Here is a 20,742-nt window from a genome sequence, read left to right on the forward strand (position 1 = left end):
AAATATAATTTTACTCACAAATTGCTACAATATAAAAAAAATTAATGAAGTCCTGATATTTTATAACTTAAAACTAATTTTATAAGATGAATTATTAATAATTTTAATTATTTAAAGAAATTAATGTTAATAGAAACATTGTCACCACATATTTGTATTAATTTTTAGAAATCATATCTCAAATCAAATATTTTATATAAATCAATTTAATTTTTTATTTAAAATGTAATAAAATATGTTTTAATAAAAGTAATTTTAAAATTTTAAAATAAATCTCTTAAATAAATTAAATGAATTTATGCTAATTTTTTATTAAAATTTCATAAATATTATCTTTAATCGTACTTATATCAATTACACGTACAAAATAACTTTAATATATATTCTTACTTATTTTATCATTTTTGGAGTTTTTTCAAGCTTTCTCGTGAATTTTGAATAATTTTCATCCCATCTATATTTTTCTCAAATTATCCATCGATATTTTCAATATATCCGTAAAATCCAAGTACTGACATATTCATATTTACCAATTTTTTATACCTTGTATACAACAACTCATCCTGAATTTGCCCATTTTATGTCCAAGAGAAAAAAAATTGGAAACCTTTTGTAAGGAATATATGTGTTATTGCACATATTAACGAACACATACACACACACACACACACACACACACACAATCACTTCCTTGTGGATTGCTTAATGAAATTATGGACCGTCCATGTTAAGATGAGGGTCCCAGAAGCAATAAGATCGGATGTACCCGATTTTGTGAAGGATGTACCAAGAGTTCCAAAGTGCGTTCCAATGTGGGGATCGACCCCCAATCACTTCCTTATGGGTTCCAAAATGAAATCATGGATCATCCACGTTCAGATGGGGGTCCTAGAAGCAATAGAATCGGATGTACCAAAATTTGTGAAAAAGGTATCAAATTTTGTGAAGGATGTACCATGGGTTCCAAAGTGCGTTCAGAGGTAGGAATCAATACTAATCACTTCCTTATGGGTTGCTAAATGAAATTATGGACCATCCATGTTCAATTGGGGGTGTCGGAAGCAATAGGATCAGATGTACCAAATTTTATAAAGGATGTACCAAATTTTGTGAAGGTTGTACCAAGGGTTCCAAATTGCATTCAGAGGTGGGGATCGGCCCCCAATCACTTATGAGTTCCAAAATGAAATCATGGACCATCCATGTTAAGATGGGCATCTCGAAAACAATAAGATGGGATGTACCAAATTTTAGGAATGATGTACCAAGGGTTCCAAAGTATGTTTCGAGGTGGGGATCAACCATGAATCCCTTCCTTATGGGTTGCCAAATTAAATTATGGCCCATCCATGTTCAGATAGGGGTCCCAAAAGTAATAAGATTGGATGTACCAAATTTTGTGAAGGATGTACCATGGGTTCCAAAGTGCATTCCGAGGTGGGGATCAACCATGAATCCCTTCCTTATGGGTTGCCAAATTAAATCATGAATCATCCATGTTCAGATGAGGGTCCCAAAAGCAATAGAATCGGATGTACCAAATTTTGTGAAGGATGTACCATGGGTTTCAAAGTGCGTTTCGAAGTGGGGATCAACCATGAATCCTTTCCTTATGGGTTGCCAAATTTAATTTATATAAGTACAATTAAAGATAATATTTATCAAATTTTAATAAAAAATTAGCATAAATTCATTTAATATATTTAAGAGATTTATTTTAAAATTATAAAAATATTTTTATTAAAACAGATTTTATTACATTTTAAATAAAAAATTAAATTGATTTATATAATATGTTTTATTTGAGATATGGTTTTTAAAAATTTATTACAAATGTGTGGTGACAATGTTTCTATTGACATAACTTTATTTAAATAATTAAAATTATTAATAATTTATCTTATCAAATTAATTTTAAGTTATAAAATATCAGGACTTAATTAATTTTTTTTTATATTGTAGCAATTTGTGAGTAAAACTATATTTGTAATATTTAAAAATAAAAACTTTTGAAATTAAATAAAAGTAAATGGATAAATAAAAGAAATTAATAATGAAGTGATAGTAATTATTTTAAAATAGCATTAATGAGCTAAAAAAGTAGTTAAAAATAAAAAAATAATATAAAATAAAATGATAATATGGATTGCAAATAAACAATAAATTAAAAATGAAATAATAATAAAAATTTAAAAATGATAAATATTTTTTTAAAAAAAAAACTTTCAGAAAAATCTCTGATTTTAAATTGACAAGGAATCATTTCCATTGCTTATTTCATATCAACATGCCTCCATTTGCCTTACTGCCCAACCCACACCTCAAATCTAGTCATCTTGAAGGCATGTCTCTGATAGAGAGTCATGCCTATCTTTTTCCTACTGCACATAGCTTAACAAAAATAAGTTTTTCACCCACATTCATGCGTCTTCCATGAAGGTTGTGCTCTTAGGTTGACTAGTGCACATAGCCTACCAATATAATCGTTTTACCAATAGGTATGCCTCTAAAATCAAGGGTGTGCCCCTAGTTTGCATACTGCATATACTATACCAAAATAATGTTATCATTCCCATTGATTTTAAGGGTACAATGTAAATGTTCCAATGTTTTCCCATGGTGTTAATGGGTCAACCTCCCTTTTACCGACTCCTCACATAACACAAAGCCAATTTTAAATAAGAAAAACGATAAGACTACCTATGATCTAACAGGTTGACCCTTATTTTGGCTACTACCCACTTCACATAAAACTAAATAATATGATTAAAGGTCATCAGCTAAAAAAGGGCAGACCCTACATGTAAAGGTTGGCCACGAATATGTCCACTGGTTAACAATATGTTTTTTTTTTGCCAAGGCCGCCATGTGAATCTATGTGACTTCAATGGCATCTTTGAACAATTATGACCAAGGTACATATTTTGCTATTACACTTACATTATCATGTAACATATCCCATAATATTGAAGAACAACATACAATCACAATATATTTACACCAGAAAATGATTGCATTTACAAACCCATTAAACACAAACCCAGAAAATGACACCACCACAGACCATCCATGCCAAGAATAAATTCCATTATACGCCCAGTCCTGCTAAAAGGCCTCACAATGTTGAATTGTAGGCCATGCTCTGCCCCCTTGCCTGTAAGGAATGAAACAAAATTTCAGTTCAAGCCTATATGATACACATGCATGGTAAGAAACATCCACATTGATGGAAAAGTTAAGTCACCATAAATCAACCTCTAAATCAATTGCTTTGCACAGGCATAAGACCACTTTTGCATTTCAATTGGACAAAAAATGCAAGGGGAAAATATTATTTATGGACATATTCAATGGAATCCTAATATCAGATGATAATATGCAAATTTAATTCATTTAAGCAATAACACAAGAAGAAACAAATAACAAATAGCATATGATAGCTTCAAAAACAATTTCTGTTTCTCATTCTGCAAATAGAAATAATAAAGCAATGGAATGTCCACGATGATCAAGACCAAAGAAAAAACCCTTTACAGTCGAGGTAAAAACTTGTACTAATTACTCTAAATCTATTAACCAAAGAAGAAAAACATTTAAATGCAAGATAATCTTAATGAAAAACACTTGATGAAGAGCCTTCTAATTTTTCATACCTAATTATTCAATGACAGTAACTATCTTCACTAAGGTGAGAGCTTTTAGGAATCTTACGTATTTGTTTCAATTCTGTTTTTTTTTTTTTTTGTTATGTTATTCTTTCCGAGTTCATTGCTTTCCTAGTTTATTTCTTCCGAGTTTAATGTTTTCCTAGTTGGAGTTGGAGATTTGAATATTGGTTTGTTATTTAAGGAATGATGGAAAAATAATGAAGTCAGTTTTTTTTGCCATTCGAAAATTCGAATCCTTTCTTTCTTTGGAGTGATTCCAATGTTGCAAAGAGATTTTGTGTTTGCTTAGCTTTTGGTTTTGACGTGAGATTGGTCTAGGATGCTTGGCGTCAATTTTGGTATCAGAGCGGTTCCATGCTTGTAACTCGTAGTGGCAATTCATACGCCATGGCAAACACCTAAAATACAAATGACCAAAACCCAAATAACCAAAACACAAACCAGCCCCAGTTGCAGCACCAAATAGATCAAATCACCACAGTGTTGGAGCAACTCACTCATCGACTAGATGTCATGGATGAGCGATACGCTCGAGAGGAGTATGGACCCTTCAATCGGAGAGGGCGCAAAACAGTTCATGATGGGGGAAGGTTGGATGAAAGTGATGGAGATGCTGACGAAAATGAAGAAGAAGAAGAAGAAGAAAATCAGGAGTTTGAGGATCATGAGCCTCAAATCCGACGTCATAGAAAAAATTTTCACTGAGGTTATGCTAGTCATTGTGCAGCTTATCAACTTCTTGATGAACTGACCAAGAGAATGAGAGTTGATGTACCAGACTTTTTTGGAAAATTGGAACCCAATGCTTTTGAGGACTAGTTAACGGCTATCGAGGATTATTTCGATTGATTTGATGTATCAGAGGATAGAAAGGTTTGTTATGTCCAGATGAAATTGAAGGGGCATGCACGAGCATGGTGGGAAAGTGTGGAAGAACAATTACGCCATATACGACGACCAATAGTTTCTAACTAAGAAGAGATGAATGAGCGACTAAAGGAAAAATATTTGTCCATTGATTATGAGCAGATGTTGCAACTCAGGCAAGGGTCATTGAGTGTTGATCAATTTACGGATCGCTTCCACGAGTTGACTGTCCGTAGCAAGATCATGGAGACTGAGCAACAAACTTTAGCCTGATACCGTATCGGATTACGCAGTGAACTACACAAAGAAATGTGGATTGCACATTTAATCAACGTGAAGGAGGCGTATCAAATGGCACTTCGTATTGAGAAACAAATAAGGCCTTCGTTTGGAAGGAAAATGACATCAATGGATTCAAGACAAGAACGTGTTACCACACCTTCATTCCAAAAGCCTCCATTGCTAAAAGATCAATCTAAGGGTGCTGCAAGTGGAGACCAGAAGGGAAAAGCAAAAGTTACCAGTGAAGGGCCACAATGTTATAAATGTAAAGGATTCAGACACTATGTTGTTGTGTGTCCTACAAGAGATAAAAAAACTAGCCTTTATATGTGAAAAAAAATTATTAATGGTGGACGCTATTGAAGACACGAATGGGAAGGAAACCGAAGAGGGTAATCACAGTGAGGAAAAACACTTGGGTGTGTCAGACCTACTTATCTGCATGATCCAACAAATTTTGACTGGAACTAAGAGAGAATTCCAGATGAATCCCGAGTGGCTGCGCACCAATATTTTCCACACTCGTATGGAGCATAATGGTCATGCCTTGAATGTTATTATTGATAATGGCAGTGGCATGAATGTGATCTTCGAAATGGATGTCGAACATTTGGGGCTGAAGACTGAGAACCATCCTATTCCTTATAGGATCAGCTTGGTTAATGAAGCCAATTCAGTCTTAGTAAAGCAACGGTGCTTGGTTAAATTTTCTTTGGGAAAAAAGTATATGGACGAAGCTTGGTGCGATGTAATCCCTATGACAGTCTGTCACATGTTATTGGGACGCCTGTGGCTCTATGATCAGAAGGTCTTCTACGATGGGTATGCTAAAACTTACTCTTTTACTTTCAAAAGTAAGAAATTTGTTTTGGATCCTTTACAAATTTTGAAATTTGAGGCAAGAAAAAGAGCAGTCCCAATTTTGACAATGCGACAATTCTCTAGAGTCTTACATGAGGGTGATATGTTGCTTATGGTCATAAAACGTGAAGTAAAGCAAGTGGACGGTAATATTCTAGTAGAATTCAAGGCAATGTTGGAGGAATTTCAGGATATCATGTCGGATGAAGTGCCAAATCAACTACCTCCAATGAGGGAGGTGCAACATGCTATCAATTTGATCCCCGGCTCAACTTTGCCTAATTTACCATACTACCGCATGAGCCCAATAGAGAATGAAGAACTTAGTCGACAAATTCAACAATTACTAAACAAAGGTTTTACTCGAGAAAGTCTTAGCCCCTATGTTGTTTCGGTTTTACTCACACCAAAGAATGATGGTAGTTGGAGGATGTGCGTCGATAGCTGAGCAATTAATAAGATAACCATGAAGTACCGATTTCTCATTCCCCGTCTTGATGATATGTTAGATTTTCTATGTGGCTCCTCTATTTTCACTAAGATCGACCTTTCAAAGTGGTTACCACCAAATCCGTATCCGGTCAAGAGACGAGTGGAAGATGACCTTTAAAACGAAGGATGGTTTGTTCGAATGGCTAGTTATGCCCTTCGGATTAACTAATGTGCCAAGCACTTTCATGCGCGTGATGACACAAGTTCTCAAACCATTTTTGGGAAAAATTTTCGTTGTTTATTTTGATGATATTTTGATTTTTAGCCAAAGTTTGCAGGATCATTTAAGCCATGTTGAGTAGGTATTGAAGGTTCTAACAGTCGAACAACTTTATATTAATCGAGACAAATGCTCATTCATGAAGAAAATGGTCGAGTTTCTGGGTTTTATAATTTTTGATCAAGGTGTTGAGGCTGATCCCGCCAAGGTGCAAGCTATCTAGAATTGGCCAATGCCCTGGAATTTTTTCGAGGTTAGAAGCTTTCCATGGTTTGGCCACATTCTATCGACGATTTATTCACAGTTTTAGCACTATAATGGCTCCAATCACCGAGTGCTTGAAAGGAAAAAATTTCTATGGAGTGTCGTAGCTACCAAGGCATTCTCCAAAATTAAAAAATGAATGGGGCAAGCACTGATACTTAAGTTACCAGACTTCTCTAAAATTTTTGAAGTAGTTTGTGATGCTTCACATGTGGTCATCGAAGGTGTGTTGAGTCAGGAATGGCACCCTATTACTTTTTTCAGTGAGAAACTTAACGATACTCGTCGGCGATACTCAGTATATGATATTGAATTCTATGCTTTAATTCAAACTCTCAAGCATTGGCAACCATACTTGATCTACAGAGAGTTTATTCTTTATATAGACCATGACTCTTTGAAGCATTTAAATTCTCAAAGTAAACTGAATGCACGACATGCTCGTTGGATGGATTATCAGCAGCAATTCGAATTTGTTATCAAACATAAATCAAGGGCTGAAAATAAGGTGGCTGACGCCTTAAGCAGGAGACCACACTTGTTACATGTGTTTTCAACTAATGTCGTAGGATTTGATAATCTAAAAACAGAATATGCCAATGATGAAGACTTCAGCAATATATGGAGTGATCTTTCCATTCATCAGCACACATCTAGTAATGATTATATGTTGCACGATGGTTTCTTATTCTACAAATCACGGCTATGAGTTCCGCGTGGCTTTTTTTGGGAGTTTCTAATTACGGAACTCCACGGTGGAGGTTTAGTTGGGCATTTCGGTCATGATAAAACCTTTGTTATTGTTGTTGATCAATTCTATTGGTCTCAGATGCGGAGATACGTGTATACAATGGTTGATCGGTGTAAGATTTGCCAATTAAACAAAGGCACCAAGCAGGGCTCTATTCGCCACTTCCCATTCCCGACAAACCATGGCAGCATATTAGTATGGACTTTGTTCTTGGGTTGCTAAGAACTCTTCGACAACATGATTCAATTATGGTGGTGGCCGATTGTTTTTCCAAGATGTCCCATTTTATTCCATGTCACAAAACTTATGACACATCAAAAGTTGCTGCAATATTTCTACAAGAAATTGTCCATTTGCATGGTATTTCGACTTCGATTGTATCTGACAGGGACGTTAAATTTGTGAGTTATTTCTGGAAAACATTGTGGACGAAGATGGGAACAAAGCTTATGTTTTCTAGTGCATTCCATTCCCAAACTGATGGCCAAACTGAGGTAACCAACAGGACAACAGGCTACACTCCATTTGAGGTGGTGTATGGGTTCCAACCTAGCACTCCACTTGATGTTAATTCATTGCCATTGCCACCTAGGCCAAGTGAGGTTGCACTGGATTTTTCTAGCTATATGCGAGCTGTCCATGAAGAATGTAAACAACACCTTACCATCCATACAAATTCTTATGCAGCTTCAGCAAATGCAAAACGCAAAGATCGATAATTTAATGAAGGCGATATGGTCCTTGTTCGTTTAAGGCTGGAGCGATTCCCTCCAGGGAGTTTTACCAAGCTGCATGCACGTCGAGTAGGTCCTTTTAGAGTAACCAAGAAGTTGGGCACCGATGCATATGTTATTAAATTACCCTTTGAATTCAGTATTAGCCTCGTTTTTAACATAGAAGATCTTACGGAGTTCAAAGGTGATGTCGATGAAAATTCTGCAATTCTGTTACCAGAGACAACACCAGTTTTGCGGGTTCCAGAAAATGCAGCACCACGAGATGAGATTGTTGCCATTCTTGACCATCAATTTGTTACAACTCATCAAGGAGGATATTACAAGTTCTTAGTGTAGTGGACAAATCGTCCAAATTCGGACTCTGTCTGGTTGCAAGCTTCAGAAGTCGAGCGTTTACACCCACATCTATTTGTTGCTTACATTCGTGAAAACTTGCCAGAGTCAAGTTCTTCAGGAGAGCCGACAATTGATGCAAATCAGGAGAAGGATATCCCATAATTCCGTAAACCATAGAGCTATTATGTGATGCAGAGGACTTTTAGGAATCTTACGTATTTGTTGCAATTCTGTTTTTTTTTATTTTATTATTCTATTAATCTTTCCGAGTTCATTGCTTTCCTAGTTTATTTCTTCCGAGTTTAATGCTTTCCTAGTTGGAGTTGGAGATTTGAATATTGGTTTGTTATTTAAGGAATGATGGAAAAATAATGAAGGCAATTTTTTTAGCCATTCGAAAATTCGAATCCTTTCTTTCTTTAGAGTGATTCCAATGTTGCAGAGAGATTCTGTGTTTGCTTAGCTCTTGGTTTTGACGTGAGATTAGTCCAGGACGCTTGGCGTCAATTTTATGATGTTTTGTAAAACAAAAATCTGTTTAAAAACCTAAAATGCTTTTAACCTATTTTTAATATTTTTTAAATATGTTTTAAAAATAATTTTTATGTCTAATGTTTTATTTTTAATCATTTTACATGTTTATATAATTATTTTTAAAAATAATTATCACAAAACAAGTAAAAATAACAAGAAATAACTAAAAGATGTTATCTGATAACATTCTGCTGTTTTTAAAAATAGCAAAACAAAAAACTGTTCTAAAAAACAGTTACCAAGCAAGCCCAAAATATTCATCTTGAAGATGTCAAAGAAAAAGAAAGAAAACCCCAAAGCTACATTTCCCATAAATTACATGACGTGTTTTTCTCATGTTAGACTAGGTTTTGAAGGCCTTTTTGGTAGCCTATCATTTTCTTTGCCACTTTCCTTTCTAGCAATAGTGCCCCACTCGTTGGAGTTGGGCAAAATGATCCATCTGCAACCACCCAACCAGCGAGAAAAGTCTGATTCTTTCAACACTTTACAATCAAGGTCATCATGAAATCCAAAGACGACTATGATATCAAACAATGAACATGATATGATCGAACCAAGACTTGCATTTCTAACATGTTTCCTGGAACATTACATCATAAAAGATCAAAGACAACACATTTTTCCATCGTTTTGATGCGTGCAGCATTGTAATCAACAAGTCGAAACAAGTCTCTCACCAAGACAACCACCTAAACATTTACAGCAGATAATGTACATATGCCCTTTGCTCTTTTGCCTTTGTTTCCATCTTTCCCACCAACTGCTTCTACACTCTAGGAACATTCACAAGGCCTCAAAACAATAAGGCTGGCAAAGACAGTCAATAGCATGTATAAGCTTTCTCCGAGGCCCTACTGCATCAGCACCCATATCCTTCAGTTTCTTCATGGTCAAGTTTATCAATTGAAATTTATCAACACTCCTACGCTGAAAAATCTTCACAAACTGTCCCAGTCCCAGTAATGCAAGCCACCTGCTCAATCCACCAGCTCTTTGAAGCTTCCTCTCAAGATTCAATGCTCTCATTCGTTGATTTAGCAACACACCCCCAATAGGGAAGTTAATGGGTTCATGTAAAAGTGTTGGCCGCTTAATAGCTTTTGCAGCACTATTAGGCCCAAGCATTCTTTGGGGTTTAAATGTACCAACTCCTTCCGTATTGTCTGACCCCCTCCCAAAATATAGCCTTGGTGGTTTTACTGATGTTGAAACAGGTTGAGCTGAAGGAATTTTTCGAGTAACTTGAATATCCCTTTGAGAACCTGATGATGTGGACTTCTCTCTTTCAACAACTGAATCCCTCAGAGGACATGTCTCACTTGAAACTTGCCATCTTTTAGTATTAGTTTCCTGGGGAATGGCTTGTGGCTGACTTAGTCCTGGATTTGGCATTTGAGATTCTTTAGCAACAGGCAGAGGAGGAACCAGAATGGTGACTCTTTGCTTCTTCACTATCACCCAACTATCCTCTCCAAGCAGGTCCACTTTAGTTTTCGAGTTTACAGAACCACTAAGGCCACTTGGAGCACCATTCTTGTTTGCCGGTAATGCTGCCAGCTGTCTTTTCTTTGGTTTCACCATTAATGTTGCACACCTTCTAGGCAAAAAACAGTATTAGATATTAAATCAACATTTATTAATCACAAGCAATGAGATGAGTGGTTTTAGTGGACACTCGGTGAAAATAGAACACTTGCCTATAAGTTTAGCAATTGATGCATGTTATTGGCAATATTGTACCATCTTAATGACAAGCACATGGCATATCATAAATTGGTAGAAGGAACTTACAGTCACATTGAATTCAATAAATAAGAGAAATCAACAACTAAATAAAGTACTAATATAGCGGAAAACAAGATAGCACAACAGTAACTAGTAGGATTTTTTGTTTAATGAAACACACAGGTTTTATGAAACTTAAATTTGAAAAGCTAGTGATAATTGTTGGACAACTAATTTTCTCAAAAAGCTTAAGCTATTAAAATTTGAATCCATATTGTATACCATGCTCAATTAGTGGTAGTAGGAGAAAAATTAAAAATTTGTTATCACAATTAATTAAATAGATAATAATTCAATAGGAGAGGATGAACTGGATCTTTAATACCATGTTGGATAATCAATTTTCACAAAAACATAAGCTTTTCAGATAATAATTCAATCAATCACAAGAAAAAAAAGAAGCTACCTTGACAGATACACCTTGGATATGGATTGAATTTTAGGATTTAGAATTTGCACTTGTGGATATAAAAGTTTTAATATTTGGATTTCGTTATGGATTCAATTTGGCAATAGGTTCGCCTTGGATATGGATTTCTTTTGACAATAGATTTGTTTTGGCAATATGTTAAATTGTTGATATATTGCATATGCAATCTTGACATAAAATAGACTAACTTTCTTGATATATGAACAAAGAAACCTTAATATAAAATATATCAAATTTTGAGAATTTGCATCATCAAATACTCAATGTTGTGTAGCAAGTACTTTGGATGAAGGTGCAATCTTGTACAGAGAGGCAATAATCATAGTAGAAGGCAAAAAAAAAAAAGAAAAAATGTTGAAGTTTGGATTATTGACTTAATAGCATGGCACATGACTTCTCATAAAGAATGGCTTCACTATTATGAACCTATCTAAAGAGGATCAATGTACATGGATGACAATCATGCCCCAGAGATTGCTGGCATTAACTCCTTCAAAGTAAAGATGGATGATGGTGAGATTCACACCATTCCAGAGGTACGGCATGCAAAGGGCTAAAAGAGGAATCTGTTATCAATGGGCTAATTGGATGACCTAGCATATGAATTTCATACTAAAAATGAAATCATAACAGTTATCAAAAGTACGCTTGTGGTGATGAAGGCCAAGAAGACTGTTGCAAACTTGTACATGTTGCATGAGAGGACATATTGGGAGGCAGAGACTTTTGTTGCAAACTTTGGAGAAGAATTGACAATGATGTGGCATCGCAAACTTAATTGCATGTCAGAAAAGAACTTAAAAATCCTCTCCAACCAAAAGCTATTTGCACTATGTTATCGATAACTAGCATAGATTAAAATTTGATAAATCTACTGTAACAAGTACAGGAATTCTACACTTAGTCCATTTTGATGTTTGGGAATTACCAATCACATGTATTGGAATACTAAACTATTTAGTATTGCTTGTAAATGATTATTCCAATAGATATTAGGTATATCTTATCAAGAGAAAGTCAGATGTTTTTCCAATATTCAAAGCCTTTAAAGCGCGATGGGACCTTGAAATGGAAAAGAAGATTAAATGTTTGAAGACAAACAATGGAGGAGAATTTTGTAGCCAAGAGTTTGATGCATTTTTCAATTGAAAAAGCATACAACGACAGAAAACTATTACTTATACTCCACAACAAAATGACGTAGTAGAGTGGACAAATAGAATCCTCACAAAAAGAATGAAAGTTATGATGAAGATAGCCGGGGACAACCCAAAACATTCTGGGCTAAAGAAGCAACAACTATCTGCCATATAATTAATAGGTCTCTATTGACAACAATTGAGATGAAGACATGTATGGAGATGTGGACTGGTAAGCCAACAAACTATTCCTCCCTAGACATATTTAGATGTTCTGCTTATGTGATCTATAATGACCAAAAAAGAACAAAATTGGATCTAAAATCTAGAAAATGTAAATTCCTACGATATGCTAATAGAGTAAAGGGGTATCGCTTATGGGATCCCACTGCCCGCAAGGTTATCATCAATAAAGATGTCATCTTTGTAGAAGACATGCTATAAATTAAAGAAGGGGATAGCACACTAAAGAAAAATGCAGATACTATACGTTTCATTGAAGACAAACAGTCAAAACAAGAACAACTAAAATCTTTTGAAGTAGTTTCAGAGCATAATGAACAAGTGCTAGATGAGTCTGAGACACCTGAAGTGTGGCAATCAACCCGAAAAAGAAGAGAACCTTCCTGGCACTCAGAGTTTATTATGGCAATCAATGTTGTAAACTATCTCCTTACAGATTGTGAGGAGTTTAAAAATTATTAGGAGACCATAAATAGTTCAAATTCATCTTTATAGGTGACAACAATACAAAAGGAGGTTAAAGCTTTGCATAGGAACCATACATGCAAACTAGTGCCACTACCACCATGAAGAAAAACTATTGGAAACAAGTGAGTTTATATGATTAAATGAGATAGCAATGATCAAGTGGAGCGATATTGTGCAAGACGGGTAGTTAAAGGATATAATCGGAAAGAAGGTGTTGATTTCAACAAGATCTTTTTTCAGTTGTTTGACTTACATCAATTTGAATGGTCCTGACCATGTGTGTTAAATTTGATTTACACCTTGAGCAATTAGATGTAAAAACTGTGTTTCTTTATGTAGAGCTTAAAAAAAAATTATATGCTCCAATGAAAGGTTTAGAAGAAAATGGGAAAGAGAACTTGGTTTCCAAATTAAGCAAATCTTTATACAGCCTAAAATAGATGCCAAGATGTTGGTACAAGAGATTTGATTCCTTCATTTTGAGTATTGGGTACCAGAAATTCAATTTAAATTATTGTACATATTACAAGAGGTTAAGGGGTGATGATTTAGTTATCTTCTTATTGTACATAAATGATATGTTGGTTGCAAACTCCAACAAAAATCGAGTCCAAGAATTGAAGGCACAATTGATTAGGATGTTTGATATGAAAGATCTAGGAGCAATAAACAAGATTCTTGGGATGCAAATTCACTGAGACAGACAAAGCAGAAAGATTTGACTTTCATAGAAAAACCATTTGAAGAAAATTCCATGTCACTTCAACATGTATGATTATAAGCCAATTTCTACCCCACTTCTTGTGAATTACAAATTATCCTAAGTATGAATCCTAGTAATAAAGAAGAGAGGATAAAACTATTTCGAACACCATATGCATCAACAGTGGCAAGCTTAATGTTTGTTGTGATTTGTGCAAGACTAGACATTGCACCAGCAGTGGGAACAGCAAGTCGGTTCATGGCAAATCCGATGAGAGAGCATTGAAATATAGTTAAGAGAATCCTTAGATACATCAAAGGGACCTTAAATGTTGAATTATGTTTTAGAGGATCAAAATTCATCATCAAAGGCTATGTTGATTCAAACTTTGCAAGTGATCCTAATAAGAGGAAATCTACTAGGGGATATGTGTTCACACTTACAGGAGGAGCTATAGGCTGTGTTTCAAAACTCCAAACTATTGTGGCTTTATCTACAATAGAAACAGGGTGCATGGCAACTACACATGCTTACAAGGAAGCTACTTGGATCAAAAAGTTATTGGAGGAGCTTGGGTACAAATAAGAGAAGATTTTTTGTTCTATGATAGTCAAAATGCTTTGTACATTGCAATGAATCTAGTCTTCCATTCCAAATTAAGCACATAGGAGTTCGATATCATTTTGTTCAAGAAGCAGAAGAAGAAAAAATTGTGAACATGCAAAAGATCCATACGAAGAACAATCTTGCAAATCCCTAAACAAAATCAATTAATGCCAACAATTTTTATTTTTTTTATCAGAAACAAAATATATGTATTAATAGAGAAAAGGGACATGAGAAGGATGAGAAACCCTCCCCATGAAGTACAAGCCTGATCAAAAGAACTAAGTAAATCTCCACTAACCAAGGAATGCTATACAAGAGGTACAAAAGGCCACGTGATCGAAAGAACTAAGTAAACCTCCACTAACCCAAGGAGAGCTATACAAAACAAAATGCCTATATAAGTAAAAGAACCTTGACCCTCTAAACCCAACCCTAGGGTGTACATAACGAAAGCCAATTAATGCTAACAAATTCAACTAATACAAATCCTCTTATGATTTGACAGTAACATAAGCAGTAAGGGATAAGACAAAACATTAAAAAAAAAGACTTAAAGTAGGAGAATGTTAAGTTTGAAGTCGTCCCACATTGGTTAGGAGACAAAGGAAGGGAGCTTTTGTAGGCTATATAAGGAGGTCTTCATCCCCTATTCTCAGTACCCTAAAACTACCATCTTTTTGTAAGCTTTTATCTTCTTTCTCTCGTCACAAAATATCCTCTCTTCCTAATTAAGAGAGATGATGTAATTATTTTATGTTCTTAGTGAAAAAAATTTCGATCTTTCCTGGTAAGGGTTTCCAAGGAGGGTTTTACCACAAGTACTTTTGTTCCATTGCTTTATTTATAGCTTCATTACCCTTTTATTGTTTTATTTCAAATTATCATTACAAGTACATTTCATAATAGTGGCATATTGAACTCAACATTGACAAAAGCATAAGTTAACCTTAACCTTAACAAATAAGAAGAATAATGAACCTCAAAAATCAACAAAAATTGAAGTCAATAAAGCACTTGGTTCTCAATTATTAAAGCACTTTACGAGCAAAAAATAAAGCTAATAAAACACCTAATAACAAGATATAACAGTTGCATTGACACCCAATATAATATTAATCCTAATGTAATTGTGCTCATTAAAACCAAAAAAAGCCATGATATAAATTAATTGAAGAACCCAAATAAGCCACAAACCACAACAATGGCAATCAAGAACTAAAAACAATTTCATTGTCTTATGGCTATGAAACAAAGAATTAAGATTTTGTGGGGGTTGATTTAATGCTTGTCAATCAACTAGCATATCAACATTTGTCAAAAGAAAGAGCTTGAAACTATTATGAAACAAAACATCAAAATTTAACCCTAAAAGGAGGGGTAAGAGATAGAAAAAAAAATTCAAACCAAAGGATTCCAACTTGAAAAAACTCACTTTTGTATGAAACAAAAAAAAAAACATTTAAATAAAAGAAGAAAACCTCTCAATATTTTGAGCTACTTGATAATTTTTAGATCTATGTTTATTTTCAACTATTGAATCATAAATACCATTAGAATCACCTTAGTATACAATATAGATAATCAACTAAAGAAATATAGCCTTAATATCAATAATTTTAGAATGATAGAGAGTTGAGTCACCCATAAGAATTTACTAGATCGATTGAAAGCTTTTTTTTTATTTTTATTTTTTTTCCATTTTTCTATGTAGAGCTTTTCATTTCGCAAACTTCCTAGACAAAACTAGATCTAGGCATCATAACCTAACACATTCTAATATTGTATGTTAGATTCATACAATATACCTTAAGAGAAAAGAGACAAGAGAGATGCAACAAAAACAAGCTCCCTTTTTATTTTTTGTTATGTGTGTGTGTGAATAATAGGGAATATAGGTACTCAAATGTATATCAGTTTCATATAGTTGAAAGTCATACTCCAAACTTTCATGCAAGAATACAAAGGGAAAAGAACAACTCTATCCTTTAGCTTTAATTATTTTTTATCATTTTTTAATTAGTAAAAAAAAAGAGAGAGAGAGAGAGAGGGTGCCCTACCAATATAGCCAGAACAACAGAAAACCTAGGAGAAAAATTATAAATGAACTAGTTTATACTACTCATTGCATTGATGAAAATCAAAACTTAACCTCTCTTCCCATATAGGAAATCTAAACCAAAGAGGTTGCCTAATTAGAATATACATTTGGGTACAGAGGTAAGGATTTTGAAGTATAGGAAGACAAAGTGCACATCCACCACTAAAGTCAACATATGACTCCTCATGCCAAGTTTAATAGAGTTCATGAGTTGTGGCACTTCAAATGACAAATTTTGTACAACCATTTGGTATGAAATCAAACAACTTCCATCTTTGGAGCTAATAGACATAGTACAAGCACACCAATATAAAATATTGTTAAAATAAAACACATGTCCCACAAGGACATTTAAACACACACACATGTTTATTATCTACTTGCATCCCTCCTTATCTCCAATCCTCTGCCATCGTGACCTAGTTCAAGTTTTATTATATGTTACCAGATGAATCAATAAATTCCCATATACAAAAATATCCTCCTAGTAAAATGTAAATTGCAGATGAAATTGATTAATAACAGGAATAATACTTTTTTTAGTTTAGAGTCAAACAAATGATGCAATAAATTCTAATTGAGAAAAACATTAAAAGCCTTTGGAAATTTTTTCTTTATTTTCTTGTTTTTTTAAATAAGAAAAACTATAAAAATAAATGAATAAAATTATATTGGGTAATGCGATTTTATCTCAAATTTTTCAAAAATTATACTTCCAAATTGACAAGTACCTAAGGATCTTTAATTTTTCTTAGATGGAAAACCTATTTTAGAAGCATGACCTTCATTTGCAACTGATTTCATGTACACCTCTTAAATCAACCCCAAAACCATTCGCTAGCTTAACCAACAACAATGAGTTTCACATATTAACCACCTGTTATTCAAGCCATCATTAAAATTTATCACATTAATTTAACCAGAATTTTGTAGAGTCTTAAAAGTTTTAAGAACCTTTATTGGTGATCAAAGAAGACAAGACTACCCAGTTTCTCCCCTTTTCAACAAAGGATCCCAAGTTCTTTTCTTCTCGACCTTTCACTCTCTGCCATCATACTACCCAATAAACCCAACAAAACAAATACCACCAAAAAACAGGTCAAGAACTGAATATTACCATCTAGGATTGCCTGCAACTACTTTTCAACCCATAAACCCATTTCTCCGCCAAAGTGTGTTTAGATGTATATACATGAAGAGAAAAAAAAAAAAAACCATCCAAATGACAAAACTATGAAGAAAGAGAGAGCAAAGATAGAGATAAATAAAAACTTATTTCGGTCACAAAATGCCCCATAATAATAAAACTGATACCCTAATGAAAAACCCATGAGGCGATTTCACCCCTAAAACAAGGAAGACCAACACAGAGTCAGAACCCTTAAACGCTTAATCCATTTCTCAACATTCATTCCTCTTCTTTCTTTCACTAGGGACGACTTAGCACTTCATTGATAGAGCAAAAGGAGCAATGAACCCTAACCTTAGCCCTACCGTAATCCAAAATGTATCACCGTTTGGATTCATAGAAAATCGCAGAAAATGAAACAAAATCTAGAATGGAAATAAATAACAAAACCCTCGCTTCAAAGAAGTACCTAAAAGCCAATGATTTGATGGAAAATCCTGGAGGAGCCGCACTGGCTCTGAATTCTGGGAAATTCTGGGTAATGGGGTTCCAAAATCGTCTCTATCCTTGTGCGTTTGGAGGGTGCATATTCACCGTCAGATCCTTTATAATCCAAAGGGTGGAGAATATCATATAAATTATCTCCTTCATTAATTTCCTTGTTCTCCTAATCTTGACGTCCAGAGTTGCGGGTTCCGATCCTAGAAAAGGGTTATTCGGCTAGAAGGGTCTTTAAAAACCTAATTTTTAAAATCTAACTTTTATTTTTTTATTTTTTTATTTTTATTTTTGTGAAAATAATCCCTCCATTTAAAGCTTATATATAAATATTTAAAATGACAAAAAGTATTTATACCAAAAATGAGTTATTTTATCTTTTTTAACCAAATATTTATTAAAATAAAAAAGTTATTTAGTTAAAAAGGTTATTTGGATAGAGATAACAAAATAACGGTCAAATTATAAAAATGATCCCTTTTTTTTATTTTGATAAGAAATAACCCATTTTGAGACTTATTGGAAAACTGTTTTTCAAGATAAAAAACTTATAAAACATATTTGAAAATCAAAGACTATTTTTTATTTTGAAGAATAGAAAACATGTTGTTTTCAAATAATGTGTTTTACTTGTTTTGTTATTTTAAAAAAAAAATAATTATACCAATATGTAAAATAATTAAAAATACAATACTACATATAAAATTATTTTTAAAAATAGATTTAAAAAGTTTAAAGTTTTCATACAGACTTTTATTCTATAAAAATTAGAAAATTATTTTTAAAAATAGTTATCAAGCATGCTCTTACATTTTTATTTATTTTTTATTTGCATTAAAAATACTATTTTCTCAATTATTTTATTCATTCTATTTCTTTCATTTTATAACACATTTATCCTGTTTTCTTTTTCTTTGAAAAAAACTTTCTTAACTATTTTATCTCTCAAACAACTCAATTTTAGTTTCTTTCTAAATTCGGGTTAAATTTTCAATTATAATGGAAACTTGAATCATACGATGGTTATGTTTCATTTACAAATGAGGGTTGACCTTTCTGGTCTGGTCCTCTCTTTTGAGCCGGACACCCATCGAACCGTCTAAACCGGCTATCGGCGGATGAACTGGTTCAAAGCCCACCTCCTTTGCTACCTTTTTGGGCAAAAGGTGGCCCAAACACCAAGCCCCACCAACCCAATGTGCAGGCCCAACCCCACTACCCACCTCCTGGCTGGTCACTTGTTGAAAGCCCTTTTTGTCTCCCTCTGTTTTCGATGTGGGATAAATGAATGAATATTTTAAAGAAAAATTACATTTATAATGAGGAGAGCTTGAACCTCAGAACCCAGGTTAAAGCAAAGCTGATGGCACCACTCTACTACGCCCCCTTAGCTGCTAATATTGATGAAAAAAAAAAAAAACAAATAAATTGCATATATTATTTCAAAAAAATAATATATATATATATATATATATATATATATATATATATATATAAAATTTAAAATATTAATACATTTATATAAAAGATGAAAAAATAAATATCATTGATTTTTAATTTTATATATAGTTTAAATTTTAAAATTTTATTTTAAAATTTAATAAATATATATATTATATATTTATGACGTCATCGATTTGATCACAGTTCAACCACCGGTCTGATCGCTAAACTGTGAAACAATAACTTTTTAGGTTCAATGACTGATTTGGTTTTTAAAACATTGCAAATAACTTGATCATTATTAAGTTTTAATTATAAAGAACTGAATTGGGGTTAAGTTTCTATTTTATCTACTAAATGTTCATTTGAACTTGAATATTAGATCACAGGACTTTGTTATCATCCTCACATTTTAGGGAAATACATACCTCATTTGAGATTGAGCGTTGTGAGGATTTGAAAGATAATCAGCATCCACATAGCCAAGTAATTGAAATTTTGATCATTTTGAATAAAATAAACTTTTATTAGTTGTTCCACGAAAATATCATAGTATGTGTTTGACCCAATTCCAATGTCTTTGAGCTGGTATGGAACTATATATTGTAAGCACATTGACAGAGAATGCCATATCTGATCATGCATAATTGAAAAGGTACATGAGTGCACTAATAGCACTAAGATAATATGCTTCTGGACCAAGTATTTTTTCATTATCTTTTTTAGGACAAAATGAGTCTTTTTTCACTTCTAATGAGCACATTACTATTTGGGAATTTAGTGGATATGATTTTTCCATATGAAAGTGTTTCAAGACTTTTTCTATGTAAGTTGATTGATAGACTAACATTCCATTTGAGGAATGCTTGATTTGTAAACTAAGATAAAATTTTGTTTTTCTCGAATCTCTCATTTCAAATTATCTTTTCAAATAATTAATAATTTTTGTGAGTTCTTTAAAAATTCCCACAAGATTCATATCATCAACATACATTATAGTTGTTGTAAATTCGATTTTTGATCTCTCAATGAAAATGCATGAACATATAAGGTTATTCACATACCCTTCTTTTAAAAGGTATTCACTAAGGCAATCATACCACATACGTCAAGATATATTCAATCCACATAAGGATCATTGTAGCTTGATTGAGTTCATGCTATGAGGATTTGTAATATTCT

The 20,742-nt window shown here is 33.5% G+C and overlaps 1 protein-coding gene across 2 annotated transcripts; it reads right to left on the minus strand.

Annotated features, from left to right (window-relative positions):
• Positions 1–9,555: 9,555 nt before the first annotated feature.
• LOC117921247 lies at positions 9,556–18,297 on the minus strand. Of its 2 annotated transcripts, none has more exons than XM_034839085.1 (2): positions 18,089–18,297; positions 9,556–10,609 (listed from the first exon to the last, which is right to left on the minus strand). In XM_034839085.1, exon 2 carries the CDS (start codon positions 10,594–10,596, stop codon positions 9,799–9,801), a length of 798 nt encoding a protein of 265 aa, XP_034694976.1. In that variant the 5' UTR covers positions 10,597–10,609; positions 18,089–18,297; the 3' UTR covers positions 9,556–9,798. The 2 variants fall into 2 exon arrangements, with proteins under 2 accessions (XP_034694976.1, XP_034694977.1); XM_034839086.1 differs by having other exon boundaries at positions 9,556–10,612.
• Between the last annotated feature and the right edge of the window lie 2,445 nt (positions 18,298–20,742).

This window comes from Vitis riparia, chromosome 8 (genome assembly GCF_004353265.1).
Source record: "Vitis riparia cultivar Riparia Gloire de Montpellier isolate 1030 chromosome 8, EGFV_Vit.rip_1.0, whole genome shotgun sequence".
Classification (NCBI taxonomy): Eukaryota; Viridiplantae; Streptophyta; class Magnoliopsida; order Vitales; family Vitaceae; genus Vitis; species Vitis riparia.